This window comes from Helianthus annuus, chromosome 2 (genome assembly GCF_002127325.2).
Source record: "Helianthus annuus cultivar XRQ/B chromosome 2, HanXRQr2.0-SUNRISE, whole genome shotgun sequence".
Lineage (NCBI taxonomy): Eukaryota > Viridiplantae > Streptophyta > Magnoliopsida > Asterales > Asteraceae > Helianthus > Helianthus annuus.
In genome coordinates this window covers 145,304,431-145,328,596 of record NC_035434.2, presented here as the reverse complement: position 1 = coordinate 145,328,596, position 24,166 = coordinate 145,304,431, and the positions used below count along the sequence as shown (strand labels likewise).

Sequence of the window (24,166 nt, the reverse complement as noted above, 5' to 3'; positions counted from 1 at the left end):
ACTGTTGTGATACTTGATATTACAATTTATTAAAGTTGAAATATATCAATCTTTTGCTTCCGTTGTGCATTTAAATATTGTGTTGTTTGACTGTAATGTTACCAACTACGTCACGGTAATCCCCCACCGGGCCCACCGGTGAAACGTGGAAATATCGGGGTGTGACAACGAAAAACTAGATTAGCTAAATAACTAACACGAACTCGAACGAAGACTTTGACCAGAGATGATGAAGACTACCTAGGCTAGACGCAAGCTAAACTCATAATGGATCTCTATTCGATAATTTTGTGGTATGGAACCGGCATCTTCGGATACTAAACCTATTAAGACACCACTAAGCCCCTCAAACACTCTCAAGGCGATTCTTGTGGCACTACCTAGGCTGTTACGCTTACCGGTTTTCTAGATTTCCTCACAGTCCTCTAGTTTCTTGAAAGTGCCTATATAAGACAATCTACCTCACAGCGCGAAAGTCTAAAGCAACTACGGGTTTTAATTCTGGTTTAATAGACAATGGAATGTTTAAGGACTTATAAACCAAACCGAGACCTATTAATAACCTCGAGCCTCACAGCGACAAGATTAGCAGAACACTTGATTTTATTAAATTACCGAAAATTACTTCTAAGGTTACTTACTAGATTTTCACCCTAAAGGATTAATGATCTATTACGTGATAAAGACCGTCACCTAAATCAAGAACCCTAGCACAACCCTATTATGTGATAAAGACCGTCACCAAGGATTATACGAAGCAATAAACAGTGATAAAAACAATTGTCAAGCACGCATATACACCAAGTTAAATTCCCAAAGCTTTTACAATACAAGAAAAATCCATAACCACGCCAAAAATCGAATAAAGATCCAAACTTTATTTAAACTATTGTCATTAGCCTAGGTAGTTAAAGGTTTTTAGCCAGAAAACATGATCAAGAACATAAAGAAAATCATAAACAGATCTGAATTCATCGTGTTACACATAAAAACGAACGAAGAACGAAAGATTAGGATAGTAAAACCCGTAGTCTTCACTCTCGAACACTCCTGGAGTATACCTGAATGATTCCTTGCTTCCCAAGATGCTCAAGAACCTTCAACAGCCTTCAATGGTGCTTCAAGATCCAAAATTCGTATGATCCCCGACTGTTGATGAAGATGATGTTTTATAACTTCAAAAAAACCTACTAGTCGTTGCCTGTTGAGTTGGCTGCACGTATACACATCTCTCGCGGCCCGCGTAGTACGTAAGCATAAGCTTACGCGGCCCGCCTAGAAGCTCCAGAATTGATTTTTTTCTTCGTTCTTGCTTCCGAGCCCTCGTTTTCCGATCCAGCCTTTCGCCTTTCCAGATTTCAACTCATTTCTGCTTCTTTTGGTTGTAAAGACCTGGAAATCACAAAATATCAATAGTATGTACATTCTACGCTAAAAACGGACTAAAAACGAATATCTAACGACTAAAACGGACGCGAATAAAGATGTATTTTGCAATACATCATAGCTCAGCTGGAATGCTCAATTTCAGTAAGTTGGGAGAGAAATTCAGAGTGTGGAAGGTGAGAAATGAGGGTGAGGGTTCATATTTATAGGCTTGGTGGGCCATAAGAACGAATGGGCCTTCGGGGCGGATGGGCTTGGGCGACTGGGTGTTTGGGATGGTGGTCCCTTTCGTGCGAATAGGGCTCCCTTCGCACGAAAAGCCCAGTTGCTTGAAGGTCCGAGTTTGTTTTTGCGTGTTTTGCTGGTTTTAAGCGTTTTAAACGTGTAAGTGCAATGCATAAGTGTGATGTATGAATAAATGTATGTATAAAATGAATTTGCATATATAGCAAGTATGTATTTACGTATAAAGGTATCAAGTTTGCACGTATAATGAATGCATAACAAGTATGTATGAATTATGTATTACACAATGTATAAAAAGAACGATTTTTATTATGATTCAGGTCTCGGATTACAGTGCATGGAAAGGAAAGACGAATACAAGAGGATTACAAGTTTCCATTAATGGAAATACAAACAAACTTTCTAAATAAGGAAAGTTCCAAAATGAGGCGTTACAACTTTTATATAAACTAAGTCCTTTACACTTTGGTAGTAGCTTCACGTAAAGGCAAGAGCATACCTAACCCGATGTCCCATCTAAAACCTTTAACCTCAGTTAAGACCATCAACATGTTTTGATTCTACATAGACATAGAAAACATGAATGACCCAAACCAATGGTGACGTAAGATTGTTGGTAGATTTTAAGGATTAGGTGGAAACTTTAACGACCCAAATCAATGGCGACACTATTATTTCACTCACTTTCAATAAACTATTTAATTAGTTAAATTCATTAACACACACACACACACACACACACACCTTGCTTACCCATAAATTTCCTTAGTTATCTTGACATCAAGGGGATAAGTTCCCCCCAAACACCCTCAAGAATCTAGCCAAGAATGTCATGGAAGAAGATATGATCAAAATTGTAAAGATTATATAAATCATAAAAAGCTTAATTACACTAATGATTATTGAGTTCATCCTAATGATTACAATGATTAGAGAGTGTGGAGTAGAAGAGAAGTGTGTACTGGAGAAGAGGGGAGAGAATGATCAAAGAAAAATGGTGGAGACGGGCTCTATTTATAGGTTGGCTAGCGCCAGGAACGAGGTGTGCCTGGATGGCACGAGCCATGACTAGCCAAATGACCGGCTACTCCCGGTTTCAAAGGCACGGGCGTGTCCTGTCAGCATGGGGTGTGGTCAACTTTGTGGGCCCCAAACGATCCTCCAAATCTTCCAAAAGCTTTTATCTGTCTTGTACTGCCGAGGCATGGGGCGTGTCTGGACAATTTCTTCTATTTTCCTCTGTTTTTCGCCCGATTTTGCTGCCTTTGTTAATCTTGGGTTATTTTTGTCCTAATAATTCAATATAAACCAATTTAAGCCTATTTGAACATTTCATTAACAAAGCATGTTAATAATGGGTAATAATTTGATATAAAAACATATGCATTTTTGCTCATATCAGTTGGATTTTGATGATAACAAGGAAACTCCAATTTTTAATACATATTACTTGTATGGGTATATTTGTAAATTATACCGTTCGAAATTAAAAACTTATATATCAAAGATTTGTAGTTTTAAAAATATATATCTGTTAATTTTATTTATTTTTAACCAATATACTTCTCATTTACCTTTTAATCAACTAATTATAGTTTTATTCTATTTTAAGTAAAGTGCAATTTGCCTGTATTAGGTTTGGTGGTGGGAGCAAGATGCCTCCTTAAAACGATTTATATTTTTTTGCACTATGCACCCTCATGGTTTCAATTTATCATATCATGCCACCCTGCACAGGTCGTCTCTTCTTCGTCCATGTAGAGGGTGAAATGACTATTATACCCTCAATCTCTGCTTTCCTGCATTTCAAGCCTTGATTTTAAACCCTGTTCCCATTGATCAATCCATCTTCCCTATATGCATCTTATTTGGTCAATCCATCTTCGAAATCAACAATCCATTTATAATCTGGGTGAATCGTTTACAACGTCGTAGTTCTCATCATCGTCATCTTCGAAATTAAGCTCAAACAGGGTTGAGGTATCGAATGTGATTTGCTTTTGTGGCACTGGTACCTACTATCGCGTCTCTAGGACTGAAGCTAACCCTGGCCGATGATTCTCGTGTTGTGTAAGTGTTGCAAATGGTAATTTTGTTAAGAGTTAAATGCCATTTTAGTCCCTGTGGTTTGGGCCATTTTGTCAGTTTAGTCCAAAGGTTTCATTTTTAACCTGTGGGTCCAAAAAGGTTTCACAGTTGCCATTTTAGTCCACTGGGTTAACTTCATCCATTTTTTCTGTTAATGAGAAGGCCAATTCGGTCATTTTATATGGCTGAATTGTCCTTTTAGTTAACAGAATTACATACAAAATGACCAAATTGGCCTTCTCGTTAACAGAAAAAATGGATGAAGTTAACCAAGTGGACTAAAATGGCAACTGTGAAACCTTTTTGGACTCACAGGTTAAAAATGAAGTTAACCAAGTGGACTAAACTGGCAAAATGGCCCAAACCACAGGGACTAAAATGGCATTTAACTCTTTTGTTAATTTTATTTTTTAGTTGAATTGATGTGTAATTAATGCTTATGTGATCACAATATTAATGTGTTAATGTGTCTGTATGATCACAATGTTAATGTGTTAATGTGTCTCTTTGGTCACAATGTAAATATGTTAAGGTGTCTAGTTAGTTGTAACATTTGTGTGTCCTAATAACCAGTGTTATAGGATTTAGGTTATAACACCGCCCATTCACCTCGTTGTTTTCTTCTTAAACATCTATACATTCTTGCATATAACACCCCAAAAATACTAAATTCGATTATCATGTTTAACTGAGAATTTATACGATATCTTATAACCATGAATGTTAAGTATTAGTTAATTACTAGTTATGTGGATTTTAACCAAACAAATAACTAGTAAAACTACAAGGATTGAATTTGAACATGTGGCAAGCTTAATTGATTAAAACACAAAAAAAAGTGTATGTGTGTGTGTTGAGATACAGAAAGAGAAGAGAGGGAAACCCCTTCTTGCACAAGAACATAAATTCAGAAATCTAGAACTTAAATCAAAGGGGTTTTGATGCATGCTTGAGGGATTAGATTACACAATATCATCTAAACCTAAGTTATGTCATAATTTTACTTTTGGTGGATTCTCAAGTTTAGGAGAAATCCATGAAGTAAGAAGGTCTAGTGATTAAATCACTGTAAGGATATGTATAGATGATTGTAGGAGTGTTTATGATTATCATACTTGTTGATAATGTGAAGTATTTGATTTAATGACATGCTTGGATGATTATCCAAAGTATAAGGTGAAGTGGGTTTTAACCTAAGTGTGAAAAGCCCCAAATTCATGTGTAATAACTAGATGTAATAGCTTTAACTGAATATAAATTTTAATTGGGTTCCTAATGAATGATTCAACTAGTTGAGTTGAGATAAAGTGATAGAAGTTAGCAAACTAAGCTAATTAAATAGCTTGAAAAGAATGCTCACCAAATGTTTAATAAAATGCCTAAGTGAAAACTAGTTGGTAATAACTCATGAGAAACCCTGGTGAGAATCCCAAGAATGATTGTTTGCAAGTATTGATGAAAGGTTATGAATGATTTTGTGTCCTAACGGCCACTCGGGTTGTAAACTATAGGCAACTCGAATGAGGCTTCGGGAGGCCAAGTCGGGAAGAACTCTCGTCTCAAAGGAAAGCTATAAGGTACGTAGCTATATTGTTACCTTTGTACTATACCATATTGTTGTTGAAACTGCTAAATGACATACTAGAGAGAATTGATTTAAGGGTCCCTTTTTGGGATTAAACGGAAGAAAAGTGTTTTAAAATAAAACTGTATCAAATCGCATGTAAAACCGAAGTATAAATGACCTGCTGGGTCATAGAAGCTGAGGTATTGCCTAAAGGAAATAATTGTGGTCATGGACCATGGAGAAAATTAATGAGAAGGATGGTTGACACTCGCGCTTGTTGAGAATCATGAGTGGCAAAGCAAACAGGTCGTTTGTGGTCTATAAGGCCATGTAAAACCAACATATAAATGACCCGTGGGGTTGTAAAAGTCGAGGTATTGTTCCAAGAAACCAACCATAATTTTGATTGTGGTTGGAAAATAATAAGAAACTTTGCTAAAAGGGTATGAAAGATTTGAGCTATATATCTCTAAGTCTTGTAACGGGTCGCTTTGGGTAAAGTATCAAATCGAAAGGAATAAGTGATTGTTAAGGTTTAGTACAAAAAAATAAATCATAGTAAAGATTGTGGTTGGAAGAAACGGGGAAAATTTAACAAGAAATTAGGAGGCACGAGCTAAGATGCAAAACGCCTCCTAAACGGGTCGGTTGGGTAATAAACGTCAAACCAAATAAAGAGCATGAAAACTCAAAAGACTCTGGCATGGGTAGTGTATTTGGACTTATACATACATATAAGCGAAAAGTGTTAAGACGAGAAAAAACTAAATCTGGGTCGAGTTTGGATGGAAATTGGTGAAAATTTTGGCAAAATATGGCCGAGGGTAAAAACTGTCAACTCTCCACCGTGCCACGCGGAGGAGAGGGCTTGCTCCCGCGACGCGCGGAGGACCCAGTCAACCTTTTTTCTCCCTCGCACCACGCAAGGGAGCTGGGTTGCCCCTCCACGACGCGAGGTCACCCTGTTTAGAAAAATTGTTTTGCTTTCTTGTGTTTAGCGTTTTCATTCAAATATTGGTGATTGCTAATCGTTTGGATGAAATCGTATGATAGGTAACTACTAAGTTAAGACCCTGGATGAAGATCAATCCACGTCAAGAATCAAACACTCGTTAGCATCCGCTTTTGTTAATATGCTTTTGAAATGTAAAACATGTGGACTTGTATTTTGAATTGAATGATTGCTACCTTGTCTAGCTTATGTTTTAAAGAGAATGTAAACTTCTCTTGAATTAGTTCGTATAAAATGTAAATTTTATATTCTTCTTTAAGACGGGTCTTACATGGCACCCATTCCCCCTCTCTTCTTCCACCCAAACCTTCATTTCAAGACCACTTCTTCCTCAATCTTCTTACTTGTATCCATCCGTTAGCACTCCCACACAGTCTAACGACAAATCGCTATCTTCGGATTGAATTTGAGACGCATTTTACCAACGTTTTGTATCTTTAGCCATGCTATTCTCTCATTTTACCAACGTTCACCCTTTCCATATTTCACAGTTAGAGAACCATCCAGTCCCATGGAGCGTCAACCCGAAAAGCGTATACCTCTTCTTTTGATCGGAAAACCAATAGCACATTAAAGTCTCCAAGGTACTTGATCTCCACATTCCGGTAACCTGCTTCCAGAACTAAGACTTTGATCTTACGTAGCGTCCACAAATCTATGGTCCTCCCTGCAACGGCTCTGCCATGGAACTCCGCGAAAGCCTTGACGTTGTATTGACTCAAACTTGGACAAGGGTGTCACAAAGATTCAAAAGCCAAAAGTATAAATACAAATGAAGCCTCAAATGACAGAAATTTAACAATCTCATTTCCAGGCAGTTTCTTGATAATTAACTAGTAAACTAAACCACATTCAGTTCAGAAACAAATGCTCAAATAAGGGCAAAAAGGTCACGCAACCATACTCGAAAAAAGCGCGATAAAAACACTAAACCGCGCTTCGTATTCCAGGCAGCTGACTATGAACAACAACGGTTCCATTTACATATTTCAATTGGTTGTTTCCTCAACAGCTGCCTCCTGGACGTGCGATGAATCTTGATTTGGTTCGACTTCATTTGTTTCATTGGACGATATTGTAATTTCACGAGAAGTTGTATCTTTATCGTCAGCGGGCAATTTCGTCTTTTCAGATGGTAGTTTAGGAAGCGATTTCCTAATCGGCTTCTTAGCAGGAACAGGAGAATGAGGTTTAGTGACGGTTTTGTTGTTTAATGACTTCTTTGCATCCAAACTTAACCGCGGTCGAAAAGTGTTACCGCCGTTTGCTTCCGTTTCTGCTGATGGTGATTGCGAATCCTTTTTCCGTCCAAGTTTTGGAGATTTGGGACGCGTGGTCGGTATCTACATGATTAAGAATCAATCGTTATCGGTTTCGAGATTTAAAAGTAGTTTGTTTGACTTTGTATAGTCAAACTTACCTTCTTTAACTCGGTTTTAGGAGGAGTTTCATGGTAAAAACTCGGCATCGGTGTTGCTTTGAACATAAGGCTCTTGCGTAACATTTTAATCTCGGCTTCTTGATGTTCCTATAAAAAATATATACAATTTATTGTTATAATCGATCGCCTTGACGTTTATCAACCTTTAGATATGTAGCAAAAAAATATATAGAGTAAAGTACACGAATAGTCCCTGTGGTTTTCCAAAATTTTGGATTTGCTCCTTAACTTTTCAAAAGTACAAGATGGTCCTGGTGGTTTGCACATTTTGCCAAAAGTATATGGATGGTCCCTGTGGTTTGCACTGTGTAATGCATTTACTCCCTAACTTGGACCACCTAAAAGGCTAAAACCTTTAGATTTGTTGGCTAGGGACTAAATGTGATATAAAGTGCAAACCTCAGGGACCATGCGTGTACTTTTGGAAAGCTAGGGACCAAATCAAGAAATTTGGAAAACTACAAGGACTATCCGTGTACTATACTCTAAAATATACCTTCGTTTTTGCTTGCAATGTGTTTTTTTCCTCTTCTTGCGCATGGATCTTTTCCTCGAGCTTAGAATAAAACTACCAAATGCAAAAAAAATATAAATAAATAAATAAAGTTTTCAGGGTTAATTATGCTTATATGACTCATAAAGTCAAAAGTCAAAAGTCAAAGGTCAATATTTTGAACCTCTTTCCGTTTTTCCGCTCTTTCGTTACACCTAAAACTAAAACTATAAGCTGGCAGTGTGCCCTGTCTTTGCGGTTTCTCATCTCCTGTTGTAGAGCTTCTATTCAAGTAATTAAGGACAAACCGAACATAATAATGTCCTACTTTGACTTTAAATGTCAAACAAAGTAAATTTCTTTTTGAATTTGATGTGACCATGTTTATCTTTTCAGAAACGATCGGTAGCAAGATCAAAGAGTAAATAAGGATTACAACTCCGAAAAAGAACCAAAGTTAAAATTTCAAAACATACAAGTATAATTGTAGTTTCGGTAAATAGAAGTTTGACATTCAAAGTCAAAGCAGATATGTTTTTTTATCAAATTAGCGAGAAATATTTGATACCTACATTAAATCGTGTATTCGTGTGGATAATGAAACGTTCAAATTTGAACATGAAAACGAATTAGAATTGACCTCAAAAGTCAACCCGTAAGATCCAAGAGAAAAAGGATACTCAGAAGAATGTGTTCTTCCTTCAGTTGTGCTTCCATGAACGGTTCTCACCGACTTCACTTTACTCTTCTCCCTGTAATAAAATAAATAAATAAAGCATTATCATTATAAAGAAATTACATGTTTAGTCATTCTACTTTAAAATTCCTAATATACATGTTTAGTCCCTCTACTTTGATAAAGTTTTTCCCCCATTAGTTAACTTTGCTTATATACATGTTTACCCCCTCTACTTTAACTTTGCTAACATATATTCCTTTAAATATTTCGCCTTTTATGGATTTTTCTTGCTAACGTGACAAACCAAACCAAACCAAACAATATCTTTAGCAGTATCGCTATCATCAGAACCGGTAATTTTATTTTTTATTTTTGCTTTTACCATTTCGTCTTTTAGTGTTTTTCTTCTGATACGTACGTTGACGTTTCGATGTTCTTTTCCCCATGGTTTACGTTGTTGCTATACTGAGTGTCGGTATTGGTATTGTACTGATAATCAAACTCCCGCCGCAACGCGCGGGGTAAAATTACTAGTTTTCAACGAAGCATAGAGCTCATATAACCAAAGACATTGGACGCAAAGTTTAAGAGTAAACGAAACTTACTTGACGCCTTCAGATTGCTCCACATTGGCGGCAGACGTTATAGAATCCGACTTTACAGGCTGCAGACGTAAACCAATAAGGAACGTGACTTGTTTATTATGCAAGGATTATATTATATACAGAAATTACGGAAACTTGGTGTTACTCAAGAAACAAGTGTATAAAAAAGGTTTTAGAGTAAAGTACACGTATAGTCCCTGGGTTTTCCAAAATTTTGGATTTGGTCCCTAGTTTTCCAAAAGTACACAGATGGTCCTTGTGGTTTGCAATTTGGCAATTTGTAACGTATTTAGTCCCCAGCCAACAAATCTAAAGGTTTTAGGTGGTCCAAGTTAGGGAGTAAATGCGTCACAAAGTGCAAACCACAAGGACCATCCATGTACTTTTAGCAAAAGTTGGGGACTAAATGCGTTACAAAGTGCAAATCACCGGGACCATCCTTGTACTTTTGAAAAGTTAGGGACCAAATCCAAAATTTTGGAAAACCACAGGGACTATCCGTGTACTTTACTCAAGGTTTTACTATGTAGATTTATTGAAGATAATCTCCAAAAAAAGCGGCATAACTACATAGACATATAAAGAAGAAAATGTACCTTAGAAAGACGAGCCTTAACTTGAACTACTGCGGGCTTTGAATTGCCACTTTTCTTTTCACTAGAAGCCGGGCTGCTTTTAACCTTAGTTTTCTTTGCGTTATTAGTATCTGTTTTGTTTGTTGTACCCGTTTTATGATCCAAACCGTTTCCCGTATCAGTTTGACATTTGGGTTGAGCTCGTAAATCATCAGTATCTTTCACTTGAAGCTCCTGATAGTAAAACAATACCTTATCTTTTAGAAAACAAATAAAAACGGAAAACAATGATGGTTAACAAATTTCACAAACATTTGTTACGAAGTTGATGAAAAACATTCCCGATGCCAAATTGCTTTTTTTTTTGGTGACCGTGAGACCCATTAAGGTATACTCACGGGCCCCACCAGTACTCTGCTAACTAGTAAGACTAGATAAAGCACCGCTTACGCTGGGCAGGTGGCCTTCAAGAGGTTACGGTAGAAAACTAGTGGAAGTTGGATTCGACCATGAAACTTGTGCTAGAATGTGTTTTTATGTCTAAATGTATTATTCGGTCAATTCTTCTATAACCCCTAGTTGTCAATAGTGAACGGCGGTAAATAGCAACAAGCTACCTATATGATGCATAGCGATAGCGACGTAATAGCACCCATTATTTCATGTTTAATGATAAAGTAGTAGAATGTTTAGGAAATATTGTACATGTATATTTTATCAAAAATAGCTAAAATACGCTATCACTAATCATCTATATACGCTTCTTTTTTTCAATCGTGAACCAAAAAAAACCCTAATGGGCATCGCTAATTCACTATTTATATTTATAAAAAATAAACAAAAAAATAATAAAATTTACAGAAACGTCGCTATTTGTCGCTAAACACCCTATGGCGCCATATGGGCGCATCGCTATGTAGCTCACTCTAGCAAGCGCTATAGCCGCTATTGACAACTATGCTATAACCGTTAACAAAAGGATGAACATGAATATATTTGTCAGATTGACTAAACTTATATTACATAGTTGACTTGGTAAATAACTTATGAATATCCAAACTACAAAATAAGCCTGTTTAGTACCTTGAAAGCATCGTTGCTTTCTTCGACTTGCTCAGAAAAGGACTCGTTAACACTCCCATTTCCTTCTTTACTTTCAGAATTATAATTCGGAATTCGCGCTACGATTTCCATCGAGTCATCCTCCTCGGTGTGGTTGGAAAACTGATCATGAACCGCATCATGAGTAGTCCCATTTCCGGAAGCAACCATCATATCATCAACGTCAACGTCAACGTCCGCCATATCTACAAAACTAAAAAAACTTAACTTTAATCCATAAAATAAAAAATAAAAGCCTACATTTTAACTACTATTTTATGTGAAAAAACTAAACAAACAGATTAAACATATACCCTTTTCGGCATAATCCAATTAACACATCAACAAGTCAACAACATTAGATTCAATCAAAGAATCACAAACCCTAGTTAACATTTCTTCATTTTTCCCTTAAACATCAACCAATCTAAATAAAGATTCAAACTTTATAACAGTATAGCACTAACCAATCACTTCACAAGCTAAATCTGAACAAAAGACACAACCTTTATTTAAAAACTAGCCAAAATACATCTACCCACAACTAGATCTTCAAACTTATAAACAGATCCAATGTTCTATCAGTAAGATTCAAGTTACACATGAACAGAATAAACCCATTATAACAAATCACACATTATTAAGATATGAAGTACTAAAAAGACCCACCTAGAGACTAGAGTAGCAGACAAAGATCAAAAGGCCATGAACAGAGAACACTAAAGGTGGGATCTTTGGATGAAATATGAATCTTTTTGGTGTGAAATGAAATGGGTTTGTGTGTAATGGTTATTGCAGGTAGAGATTGTGATGAAAGACAGTGGAAAATAGAGTGAAGAGGAGGGGATTGAATTGGTGGAAGCGAATCTGGTGGAGCGTCGGTGATAAATGCTGCTACAAGTCATCTATCTAAATCCAACGGTGAACAAAGTGTCTTCAAAATTGGTCAGCATATTCCTTTTCACGGTTTTTTTTAAAGAATTCTTGAATTTTACAAGTTACCCGTCTGATGCGTAGGGACGCGATTAGAATTCATAACGTATAGCGTAACCGATAAATAAATTTGTAAAATTAAATAAAGTGATATCTAAATGTGTTATGCTATTTGCGTCGTAACTCAGCTCTAAGCATCTAAATAATAAGAAAAGGTAAAACAATATAGTAAATAACAAAGGTAAAAAAAGGTAAACGATAGAAACTCGGTTGGTTTCGATGCGCTAGTTATAGCAAAGAAAAAGAAAAGTTAAAAATTCTGTTCAAAAGAGTATCGGCGTGTTCGTTAAAAAAAACGTTCGACACACTCGTTATAACAAAGAAAAGAAAAGTTTAAAAAATATGTCTAAAACAGTATTAACGTGTTCTTTAAAAAGACTATTTAGGGTTACAAAAGTAACTTGGTTAAAGTAAAAGAAAAAATATAATAATTAAACTACATGGTTACAAATGAAAAAGTTTAACTAAATGACGAAATAGACTAAATCACAAAAAAAAAAAAAAAAAAATTATTCATCTTCTTATAATTTATATAAAGAGATAATTTATATATTGAGATAATTACAGGATGAGAAAATGGTACCTTCTTTTGAACGGCCAACTAAATCACCAAAAGTATCATGAGATGCCCTCAATCGAGCAAATGTAACCCTTCCTTCATAACGGTCACAGTAGGGCTGTTCAAATCGCTCGCTCGCCAATCGCTCGGAAAACGCTCAGAATATGCTCGCTCGGTTTGGTTCGATTTACAAACGAGCTAAGCATGAGCAAAGGTCCGCTCGGCTCGGTTCGGCTCGAATTAATTTTGATTAAATTATTACATATATAATTATATATGCACACACAAATTACATGTATATTCATATTTTATACATACCGCTCTATTACATTTGGACCACTATACTCAAATATACAATTATATTTATCCATACTAGCCTAATCAAACCAATAAAAAAATTTAACACCAAATTTAAAACTAAAACTCTAAGTCGTGAAACGACAATATTTGACATCTTTCTCTTATCAATCAGCAGTCGTCAATCGTCTCTCGCTCTCACCATACGCCACAATGCGACAATTGTTCATTGTTGTATATTCATCGCCTCACCTGCCTCAACCAGAGCCTCATCCTCGGACGATCCGACCTCAATCTTTTTGTCATCCTCGGACAGTTGGACCTTAGTCGTGACCCGATAGCGGAGACATCAAAGGAAACGTGCTAAATCTATGGTTGTCCAAATTACTCGTCGCTCGCTTCTTACTCGCCTCTCGCTCGGAAAATTACGCGCTCGAGTATGCTCGTTCGGATTTCGCTTGGTTGTAAACGAGCCAAGCACGAGCAAAGGTCTGCTCGGTTCGGATCGACTTGTGAACAGCCCTAGCGCAGAGTTGGATGCATACCCGAGCCACCAAGCCACTAGTTTCGGGGAAAACTTGCCCGCCCGAAGGCCCACTACAGTAAAACCCGGTTCGGCTCGGTTTCGAACTGGCAACCTCTAGAGAGGCCTAGTTCTAAACTTTATTGTCACCACCAATGTCCTTCCAATGTCCTTCAAAGTGATGCTAGTGGTAGTTGAACTTGTGACCTCAATAAGAGAAAGAGAAACCAAGTGACTAAGCACTAGACCAACTTATTAGGATTGATAAAATGGTACCTAGCACTGAAACAAACAAGTGCCAGGTGCTAGTATTAAGCCGACAGTAAAGAGCGATTTTCGGTACCATTTCGCTACCCACTTTTTTGCGTTTTTCGGGGTCGATACTTTTGGTATATTGGGTTGATTTACCTTCGAATACCGATATTGAACCGTACCGATCACTTTCGATACAGATACTCATTTTTTACATTGTTCGAGATCGGTGCCTTCGGTGTCAGTACGGTACCGAGCTCATCCCTAAAGTACACGCTAATTGCCTCCTGGTGGAGAGAACTAGGGTTTTGTCTCGATTAAAATGATAATTAATCGTTTTTAAGAGTAATTTTTAGAGGGGTGTATGTTTGCCATAAAAAAGTAAATTGTATAACTTTATTATACTTTGTTATAATAAGTTACGAATAATATCATTGAACTACAAAACATATATGCATCAACATCTTTTAAATTACTAGCACGGTGCATGCATGATGCAACGGAGGCAATACTTTGCATTGTGATACTCGTTTTTTGTAGTTTTATTATTCGCATAATATTTTTATAAAAGTTTATTATGTTTTTTAAGGTTTTAGTTAGTAACATCATAGTGGTGGATATACGTTTACTTGCTGGGATCAAGGCCGACTCAAGGGGGAGTGTAACAAAGTAAGGGCTTTAGGCCCCCGCTTCTCTAAGGCCTCAAATTCTTAAAAAACATATTATATGTAGGTGATTTTGTCTTTGAGATTGTTGACAATGAGGTTTATAGTCTATAATTATATATACATATAGATGATATACGAATAGTAGGATCTAAAACAAAAAAAAATATGGAAATGACCTCAATTTTGTTATCCGCTTTAGGCCTAAAAGGCTGCCTCTGTGGAAACCCTAGTTAATATGGTAAAAAAAAAACGAGACATTATTTAATGGTAATTATGTTTATCAAGATTATGTAAAGTAAGTTAGTAAATTTGGGTTAGTATATTTTGGGTGGATCTACATAATGTTTGTGATGAAAGATGTCGCTTTTATCCGAAAATTAACGAATAAATACAAACGAACACGAACACTTTAATTTTCTTAATTATCGAATACAAACATAAAAAATAGGTTAATTTTATATAGTATGTACCTTAAGTTAGCAGGCAAAAATAATATTCCACAAATTGAGTCTTCTTCTAAGGTTACGCAAACCTAAATCTCGTATTTTCGCAATTAGTTTTATTATAGTTTATTAAAGTCAAAAGATGGTTCGTTAAACTTTCCCCAACGATTATAAGATACACTAATTATAATACTCATTCTAATTGATAACTAATTGAATGAATTAATTAATTAATCGTGATAAGAATTATGAGTATAAAACCAACACATACGCAACCATCACATATCTCGACACATACACACACTGATTAAATCAAACACACACGCACACCATACACATGTTCAAAATTACACACGCACACACAAAAACTTAAACCACTTCCACCACACAACACATTATAATAGACACACACTCACATGTAACACACTTACACACACTCTTTAATAGTATATTTTTAGACATCATTTGATGGTGCCAAAATGACAATTTTATCCACTAACTAACTTCATTTAGTATTGTACTATAAGCATAGGTTGTAATTACTTAAATTTTGCAATAATCATTCCCAGATGTATCCACCCTTATCGGTTTTACTCACCATTGGTCATTGTTGTCTTTTTCAGCCCACGATAGCCTCTCATCTCTTCTTCCATGTAGCTGCTTCTATCATCCTACTTTAACTTAGTGCTTTTCGACTTGGGTGTGTGAAACATGTGAATTGGACCTAGTTGGTTTAGGGGCTTCAATTTATAAGGTGGTGGTAATGGTTGTGAATGATTAGTTTGTTTTTGTGTGGTGGTTTTGATTTTTGAACAATCAAGTGGCGTTTGTGTGTGTCGTGAACGATGGAGTGTTGGTTGGATTGTGTGGTTGGGGCAGATAATCGAATATTATGGTGTTGTAGTTTCTGTCAAATTCATTATGAGAGTTCTATTCGAAGTTGAAAATAGGGCAGGTATTATTGAGTAATACATATAACAGGAAGTGAAAACAAAATTATGCATTTACCCTCCTCATGTGCCTTGGCTATTAAACGAACATCTATATAAAAGATTATTGGTGTTACACATTTTATAATAAAAGATTTTCCATGTAATTTACTCTATAGTTATATTTGATATATATGTGCACACACGAACAAATATAAAGTTTTCGTTAAATGCTCTTTATTATAATAGTCCATCAATATCAATGTTATAGTTAACCTTAGCAATCACAATAAATTGAAGGGTACGTGCATTGCTTAGCTTCTCTTGTAGGGGTACCTTTTAGAACATGATTACTTAGAAATACACAAAGATTTTTTTGTATGTAAAAGCAGAGACACAATAAGAAAAATGCTTAAAATACTTAGGTCATACGTAGTGGGGCGTTATGGGAGGGATTTTTTGGGTGATAGCACCCGCCACACCATTACAAGCGGCGTTATGAGGGTAAAACTTGAAGGCGGCGCTATGTTCATAGCGGCGTGAAGAATTTGCAAACCTTTCCCCCCACTCACACTCATATATATACATACATATGTATGTATAATTGAAGGGGTTATTAATTAATTGATTAATGATGAGTTAGGAGCTTTATGACTACGGGCTCTAGTGATATAACGTCCCATAAAACTCCTGTATGACGTGACACGACTCCTGTCGCATAACGCCCACAAAGAGGCTTTATGACTACACATGATCTTACGAATACAAAGTGAAGGTATGTGTATGTATATGCATCTTTATTATAATCCACTATAAATTGTTGAACAATGTGCAAGTCTTTGATATAACTCACATGTCATATTTAGTTGGTCTTGGATATTTTGTATTGTCAAAAAGAACTTGAATTAAGCTGAACTTTTTTAACTCATTTCAAGATTCCTTCCAGCATAGAGACCTAAAGCTAATATATTTATGTCTAATAGAACGTTCAAGAGCACAAATAGAGACAGACACACTTTTACAATGTTTAAATCAAATTTAGGATTTAACTTGGTTATTAGTTATTACATTTTGCTATTAAGGTAAGATTTTTCAAACTTTATTTTATAGTACTGATACCTTAATTTTGCTTTTAGTTAGGATTTAATTTGGTTATTACATTTTGCTATTAAGGTATGACTTTTCAAACTTTATTTAATTGTACGGGTACCTTAGGCTACTCGGTGCGGGGACTTCCTCGGGCCGGCCTGATGCGGCGATGCCCCCCCCCCCCCGCACGGGTCGTCCCCGTCTTCTCCGTCTCGACGCTCAAGCCGGGCCTCACTTCTTTAACCAACACACACACACAACTATACATAGATACATATGTATATATAAAGGGGCTCATCCCCACACCCTAGGCCCATCCCTTTCCCACACATGCTTATGTGGACGCCTAAGTGGCGGATCATCCTTTGAGAACTACCCTCCTCCACACCCCATAGTATTAACTTTGCTATTAAGTTTTGCTAGGTATGCCTTTTCAAAGTTTATTTGATTGTACAGATACCTTAACTTCTTTAGGGGGTGGGCACCTGGTTACGCTACTGTAACACCTCGTATTTTGAAAGTCAAAGTACAAGTCAAAGTCAAAGGAAGAAAAGATTGCTAATTACGATCTGTCAATCCTTGCTTAACTATGGATTGTATGCCATTGACTTGTAATCGAATTCTACTATTTGTTTGCTTTAGTTGTATTATGTGGAGTATCTATTAACAATCGAGGTTTAATCGCATGTTAATCGCTAATCTATTTATCACTTTATCGCTAATCGCATCGCAACTCGAATTATGTGTTCTGAATATTGTTTTACGTGTGTGTGCTATTTATGTGTACTTGTGCATGTTTATTAATGTTCTGTGATGATTATTCGAAAACGCAATTGCAACTCTAACGCAACGCAATCTAAATCGCAGACGCTAAAACGCAAGATATTTATGATGATTGTATGTTAGATATAGTATTTGTGTAACTATTATTAACCTATCGCATCACTTAATCAACACTCGCTTAAACGCATTGCAACACTCAACACGCAAAACGAAACGTCGAAACGAACTCGCTGGATCACCTCGATCGAATGACCATTCGATCGAATGGTCATCCGTACGGATGACCATCCGATCGGATGGCCATCCGATCGATATGCCATCTGATCCGACACTTGTGCCCCCCTTTCCTCTTTTGCCAACCTACAAATACCCCTATCACATCACCAACAGCGATGTGACAGCTCCCTCATTCGACCAGCATGCTCAAGCCCTCCTTTCTCCCGATTTCTCGCGATTCTTGTAAGTTTTCAACTCAAATCTTGTACTTCTATGATCTATACACGCTTCTTCATCATTTTCACCTTTGAATCTTAACTTTTAACCGTGAAATCAGCGGGTTTGAGGTGTTCTAGGGTGATGTCATCATGGGGTTCTTATGAACTTCAAGATTTGGCTTCATTCCACCAAGAACAACTCAGATCTAAAGGATTTCGACATGTTTAAACACTGATTTCGCATAGATCTAAACATTTTCAAAGATAAAAAGGATTGAAAGATGGTTTCATAACTTTCTTTCAACTCTTTTACACTCAATGCACTCAAAACCGGTAGAATCGGAGCTCGTTCAGGCCTTCTACTCGTTTCATAGTGAAGAGTCGGTCCAAGATCTGATTTCTATCAAGGAGACCAATGGTTTCGGGTTGAACACGAACAACCGTCACGAACAGTTCACTGATCAGACTGGGGTGATTCCCATCCAATCAGATAGTCTGGACTTGGTGGAGTTCCCGTTGTTTAACACGTTGTCAAACCATCTCGATCAAACCGCAAAACTCTCAAACTTAACAAATTTCCAAACGAGCAAGTCCTGGAATGGATTGTCGTCCGATCAGATTGCCATCCGATCGAACGACAATCCGATCGGACGACACAAGATTTCAACACTCAAACATTTTCTGAATTTTCAAAGATCATTAGTTCTAACGAATTGCCATCCGATTGGTAGACCATCCGATCAAATGACAATCCTGCTGTGAACTTGTTCTCTGAGAAATGTCACGCCGAACGGATCGCCATCCGATCGAACGACCGATCGACCAGACGACCTGAAAGGTAGAGATACTTCTCTGATTTTAAAATACTACAACGAAAACTTCAAAGCCATCATACACAAACACATCCATCCCAAACGAGTGGCAATCCGCCGGAATGGCCATCCGAATGGATTGTCATCCGATCGAATGACCATCTGTTCGGATTGTCATCCGATCGGATGACCACTCGTCACTTGGTTCAATCATCATCGTTTTACACGCCGTTCTTCGCTTACGCTATCGTTAACTGTTCAGGCTAATTCCTCAGCGCTCCCTTCAATCCAAGAGAGTGTTTATTTACTAAACACGATGGTGAGTATACTCGATCCCTTTTTTGCTTTACGCACTATTGGGTGTTACATACGTTACTTATTCAAATCACAATCTACACACAACGCAAACACTTTTATATGCTGACCGTTATTGCATGCTACGTGTGATTCGATGAATGCTTGTATGTTATGTTTACACAGTGATTGTTGCCTGACACCTTAGCAACGATAGTACTATAGTTTGGACTCGGCACATGTCACGGACGGGGATTGCTAAGGGTATTTCTTCACGTGTCACAGTGGTGATATGTGTTGCGCTCTCCACAACTCGCAGTCACGTCTGTGCATATTTCATTGTCGATAACCTACTAGCTTCACTTTGGTACATGTTACATGTTGGTTATGCGTAAACGCTTTCGCAATCTATTATTGCTATTAAACTTGTATGCTCACCTTTACACTATGTGTATTGACCTCTATTTTAACATATGTGACAGGTGTTTAAGATGCTAGGAATGTTGTGCTTTGGTGAATCAAGCTAGGGGTCTAGTTATGTCACGCTAAATCTGAGTTGTCAGAACAGTGTCTGTTTTTTAGACAATTATTTGTAATAACTGTTTTATTTGGATATGTTGTGGTATGGGACATGACGTTCAAATATCTGGTAATTAATAGTTATTATGGATACTCATGGACAATCTGTTTCGCTCAGTGCCATGCCCCGATGTTTCCATCATCGGTTGGGGTGTGACAGCTACAGCGGATAACCCTTACCCACCATCACACACTGTCGCCGGTGATGCGGGTAAAGGGGAGGGATATGGGTTGTGTTAAATACCTATCAATGCGTTTGTTGATTTTTTTTATGTGTATGACCATTGAACAGTCGAATATTTAATAATTTTTTTAAACATCTAAAACCATAACCAACACCACAATTACAAAAAATTAACCATACAACTCTCAAATACTCTCCATACATTCACTCACCCACAAATATTTTTACACCATATCTCACGAGTTTTTCACTCCATCGTTCGAAATCCCAAATGCATTATTATCATGCCATAGTAGTCTACAATATTTGGTGGATGCCGCCAAGCGAGCTGAATTAGAAGACACGGGAGCATCTACAAAAAGAATTGTGCGGCGTGATCGTGATAAAGCTCACAATGTTTTGTTTGAAGATTATTTTTCTGCTAAGCCCAAATACCACAAAGGTATATTTATACAAAGGTTTCGTATGTCGAAACGTCTATTTTTAAAAATAGAGGTCGACAAAGAATCAAATTTCGAGTGGGCGCGGATGAGCGGATGAAAAAGAGTTTTACCCCATAAAATGCACATCCGTCGTTAAACTTGCAAGTGGTAATCCTACAGACGAGTACGATGAATATTTATGTATGGCCAAGAGGACTTCGCGTGAATGTCTACAATTTTTGTAATGGCGTGATTAGATTATACGACGAAGAGTTTTTAAGAAGTTCGACAAGCCACGACATTGCATGCTTGTACCAAACACACGAAGGGAAACACCACCTTCCAGGTATGATCGGCAACATTAATTGTACACGTGTTAATTGGAGAACGTGTCTTAAGGAGTTGCGAGGACAATATATGAAAGGTGACCACCGATATCCTACGATCATGCTAGAAGCGATTGCGTCACAAGATTTTGTGGTTTTGGCATGCATTTTTTTGTCCACCCAGATCATTAAACAACATTAATGTTCTCCAACAATCTCCAACCAACGAAATGGAACATCACCACAATGTCCATTTATTTAAAATTGACACACATATAAATGTGAATACCATCTTACTGATGGTATCTACCCTACTTGGTCAACATTTCGCTATCCCACTGATCCGAATGAAACGAGATTCAAGAGGGTGCAAGAGGCGGCGAGAAAGGATGGGGAGCACTCGTTTGGGGTACGAAAAGGGAAATGGGGTATACTTAATAGATCATTGAGGGCTATGAAGGTCGACGACGATAAGAATAGGAGCGTCGTCTATGCGTGCATGATATTGCACAACATGATCTTGAAGAACAAGGGTCATGCATTATCACCGATCAACACAAGAGATCCACTTGTCGAGCCAATTTTTGACGAAAATGTCCTTGGGGAGTTGCATAATGAAGACATACGTTTCCGGCTTCGGTATGATCTCACGGAACACCTTGAATCTCTAGATCTACCCTATCTTTAGGAGTCAGATAGTTTATCTATATTTTTTATTTCTATTTTATGGTGTGTCGCATTTTTAAATTTAATGGTTTGTTGGTTATTTAACTATCATTGAATGTATGTTTTTAATTTATAGGAATAATTATTTATGTGTTTAATTATTTATATCTGTAATTAAAAAAAATAAAGAAAGAGAGACCTGGTCTAAGTGGCACCACTATATAGGATAGGAGAGGGTAGTGGATCATGTAAGTGACGTGGCACAAGAATATTGGCGGAACTTGGGGTAGGGGTGAAGTGTTTGACCCCCTTATAAATGAAGCCAATGACCTTTAGGCATCCGATATGTTTTTGAATCATTTTGATTTGGCATTTGCGTTGAGTTAAATTAAGTTTTTACTTACAAATTATTTCATGTTGTAATAAGAATTTTGAACTTATGTGATATTATTTAAGTTATAGATAGATAGTTGAACTGCCATGTATATAATGAATTTATGTTTTACCTTAATTATGTAGAGGTTTTTTTGTATCGTCTCACATAGAAGGCTTAAGTATTATTTGTTTATGTTGAAAAATACTTTATTAAAGCGATCCCGCATTCATAGATTAATAAAAAAATGTGTAGTTTTGGTTGTGTTATGAAAAAAACAAGCTAAATCCAACATTGTGGTTTCATTTTTATTTTGTAGGCCAATTGGTTTATTGTTTTTGAACTGTAGCTCAAAGTTAGTTAAAGTTGAAGTTTTGTGTTAATAATCGATACTAACCAAAACCGAACTATAACCAGCTTCTTAACCGATTAACCATAACCGAAATTTGGTTACGGTTATGGTTAACCGAACAAACAGTTATGGTTGTAGTTAATAGTAAAAACTGAACCAAATCCACCCATACACACCCCAAAGGAAAACATGGATCAATCCTAGGGTATAACAAGAAATCAAAAGTCAAGGGGATGGATGGGATGCATGTCATCCCACATCTTAAAGATATATGAATGTTAACTCGGGTCGATAATTCTCTGTGTGATACAATATTATTGTTTGTGTAGTCATGCTGACTATGAGTTATTATATTTTTTTTATACCAGACTTCATACTTATTCATCAATATTTGTGTATTCATCATATTTCAGACTTTGGTTCGATTATTTGATAACCTTTGTAACGTGATTCAGTTATTGTCTTATTTATCATATCGCTTAAAATTGTGTAAGCCATGATAATGTTTTTCCTTCTTTGCACAATAGGCTACTAGGCATAAAGGAGATCTTGTATTCATTAGAGAACAATTATTTTTTTTTACCTGCGTGATTAATAATTACATAAATCGTTTAACCTATCTGTAGGCCATATGGTGTGGGTAAACCCCCAAGCCTTACCCACCATCACGTCGGAGCCACGTTGGACGTGCCCCCACCTCACTATAACGCCCCCTCCTCTACTCCTTTCGCTTTTATGGGATAACAACCAACACCATGACACCCCTTAAAACCCAGGTATTGGTGTTTGGTGCCCTCTTTTTGAAAAAGGCCTCCACATTGGAAGTGAGGTGGCTGTTGGCGCTGGTGGGCTCACGCCCCATACTGGGCAGCCTTTCAATGTTTTAAGTGTTGAATGTTGAATCTTTGCTTTTGATATCAAGGACAATTTGTCTTATTTCTAATTTTTATGATAATGAAACTTCAGTGAGTTGGGGTGTTGCAAAACCTTTCATAACTAGGTCTTAATCAAGTAACCAAACAACGACCAAAAATCGAGTAAATGCGTAAAACAAAAACATAAATTTCTAACATCAAGTGACTCACGTGATGTAAAACGTAGACGAAGTCGAATTTACACCAACAAAAGTTTAGGGTTAGAATTTTTTTTTACAAGCAAACGAGTTCTAATTCAAATACTTTTTCTATATTAACCTAACAGAAAGTAGAAACCCAATTCTTGAAGCACCAAAGCTGTCTATTAAAGCTTACTATTATCTTCATTTTTACTGAGGTATGGATCTCAAGCATTACAAAAACGTAAAGAATTATAAGAACCCCAAAAAAAAATAAAAAATTGAAAACTAGTAAAACTCAAAACCTTTTTTTGTTTTTTTTTTTTTTTTTGGAAAAACACAAAGAAAAGAAAAATAACCTCCTACATTAATACATTTATTTGCAATCTCATATTTTCTTCCTTCAATTTTACCCTATGATTTACCCTATGGAGGGCATGAAGTAAGGATGAGTATCTATGATTTAAAAATCTTTTGTTGGGTATATGGACCCACTTTATTACATAAAACTTAAAAAGGCTTGTAAGCTAATTATGATGTGTAGCAAAATTGTTTTTCCTTAGAAGTGGTTGAGGGTTTTTAATCTCTCATGATGAGGAGTATGTTCAAAGTAAATAATAAAACTTAAAACTAAAATCAGTTTAAAAGAATTATTAGGATGTTTGGACATTTTAATAAAACATAATTTTAATTTTAAAAAGCTCCGATTCTTCCCTAAAACCTGTATTTATCACATTAAAAAAAATATATTTCCACTTAATAAAAAGAGTTAAATGTCATTTTAGTCCCTGCGGTTTAGGTCATTTTACCAATTTAGTACAAAGGTTTGAAACGTTGCCATTTTTGCCCAAATAGTTTCAAGCGTTGCCATTTTAATCCACTGGGTTAACTCCGTGCATTTTTTCTGTTAGCTAGAAGGGTAATCCGATCATTTTATATGG

The 24,166-nt window shown here is 36.6% G+C and overlaps 1 protein-coding gene and 1 long non-coding RNA gene across 3 annotated transcripts; one reads left to right on the top strand and one right to left on the bottom strand.

Moving 5' to 3' along the window:
- Nucleotides 1-3,292: 3,292 nt before the first annotated feature.
- Nucleotides 3,293-6,558, top strand: LOC110923441. The gene is made up of 3 exons (XR_002584091.2): nucleotides 3,293-3,702; nucleotides 5,232-5,297; nucleotides 6,341-6,558. It is a non-coding gene; the product is annotated as an uncharacterized LOC110923441 (long non-coding RNA).
- A 526-nt stretch (nucleotides 6,559-7,084) lies between these two features.
- LOC110923410 (protein WVD2-like 5) lies at nucleotides 7,085-12,071 on the bottom strand. Of its 2 annotated transcripts, none has more exons than XM_022167514.2 (9): nucleotides 11,863-12,071; nucleotides 11,176-11,399; nucleotides 10,114-10,326; nucleotides 9,518-9,576; nucleotides 8,914-8,985; nucleotides 8,418-8,517; nucleotides 8,237-8,308; nucleotides 7,720-7,827; nucleotides 7,085-7,642 (listed from the first exon to the last, which is right to left on the bottom strand). In XM_022167514.2, exons 2-9 carry the CDS (start codon nucleotides 11,395-11,397, stop codon nucleotides 7,289-7,291), a joined length of 1,200 nt encoding a protein of 399 aa, XP_022023206.1. In that variant the 5' UTR covers nucleotides 11,398-11,399; nucleotides 11,863-12,071; the 3' UTR covers nucleotides 7,085-7,288. The 2 variants fall into 2 exon arrangements, with proteins under 2 accessions (XP_022023206.1, XP_022023210.1); XM_022167518.2 differs by having other exon boundaries at nucleotides 11,176-11,407; nucleotides 11,863-12,068.
- Between the last annotated feature and the right edge of the window lie 12,095 nt (nucleotides 12,072-24,166).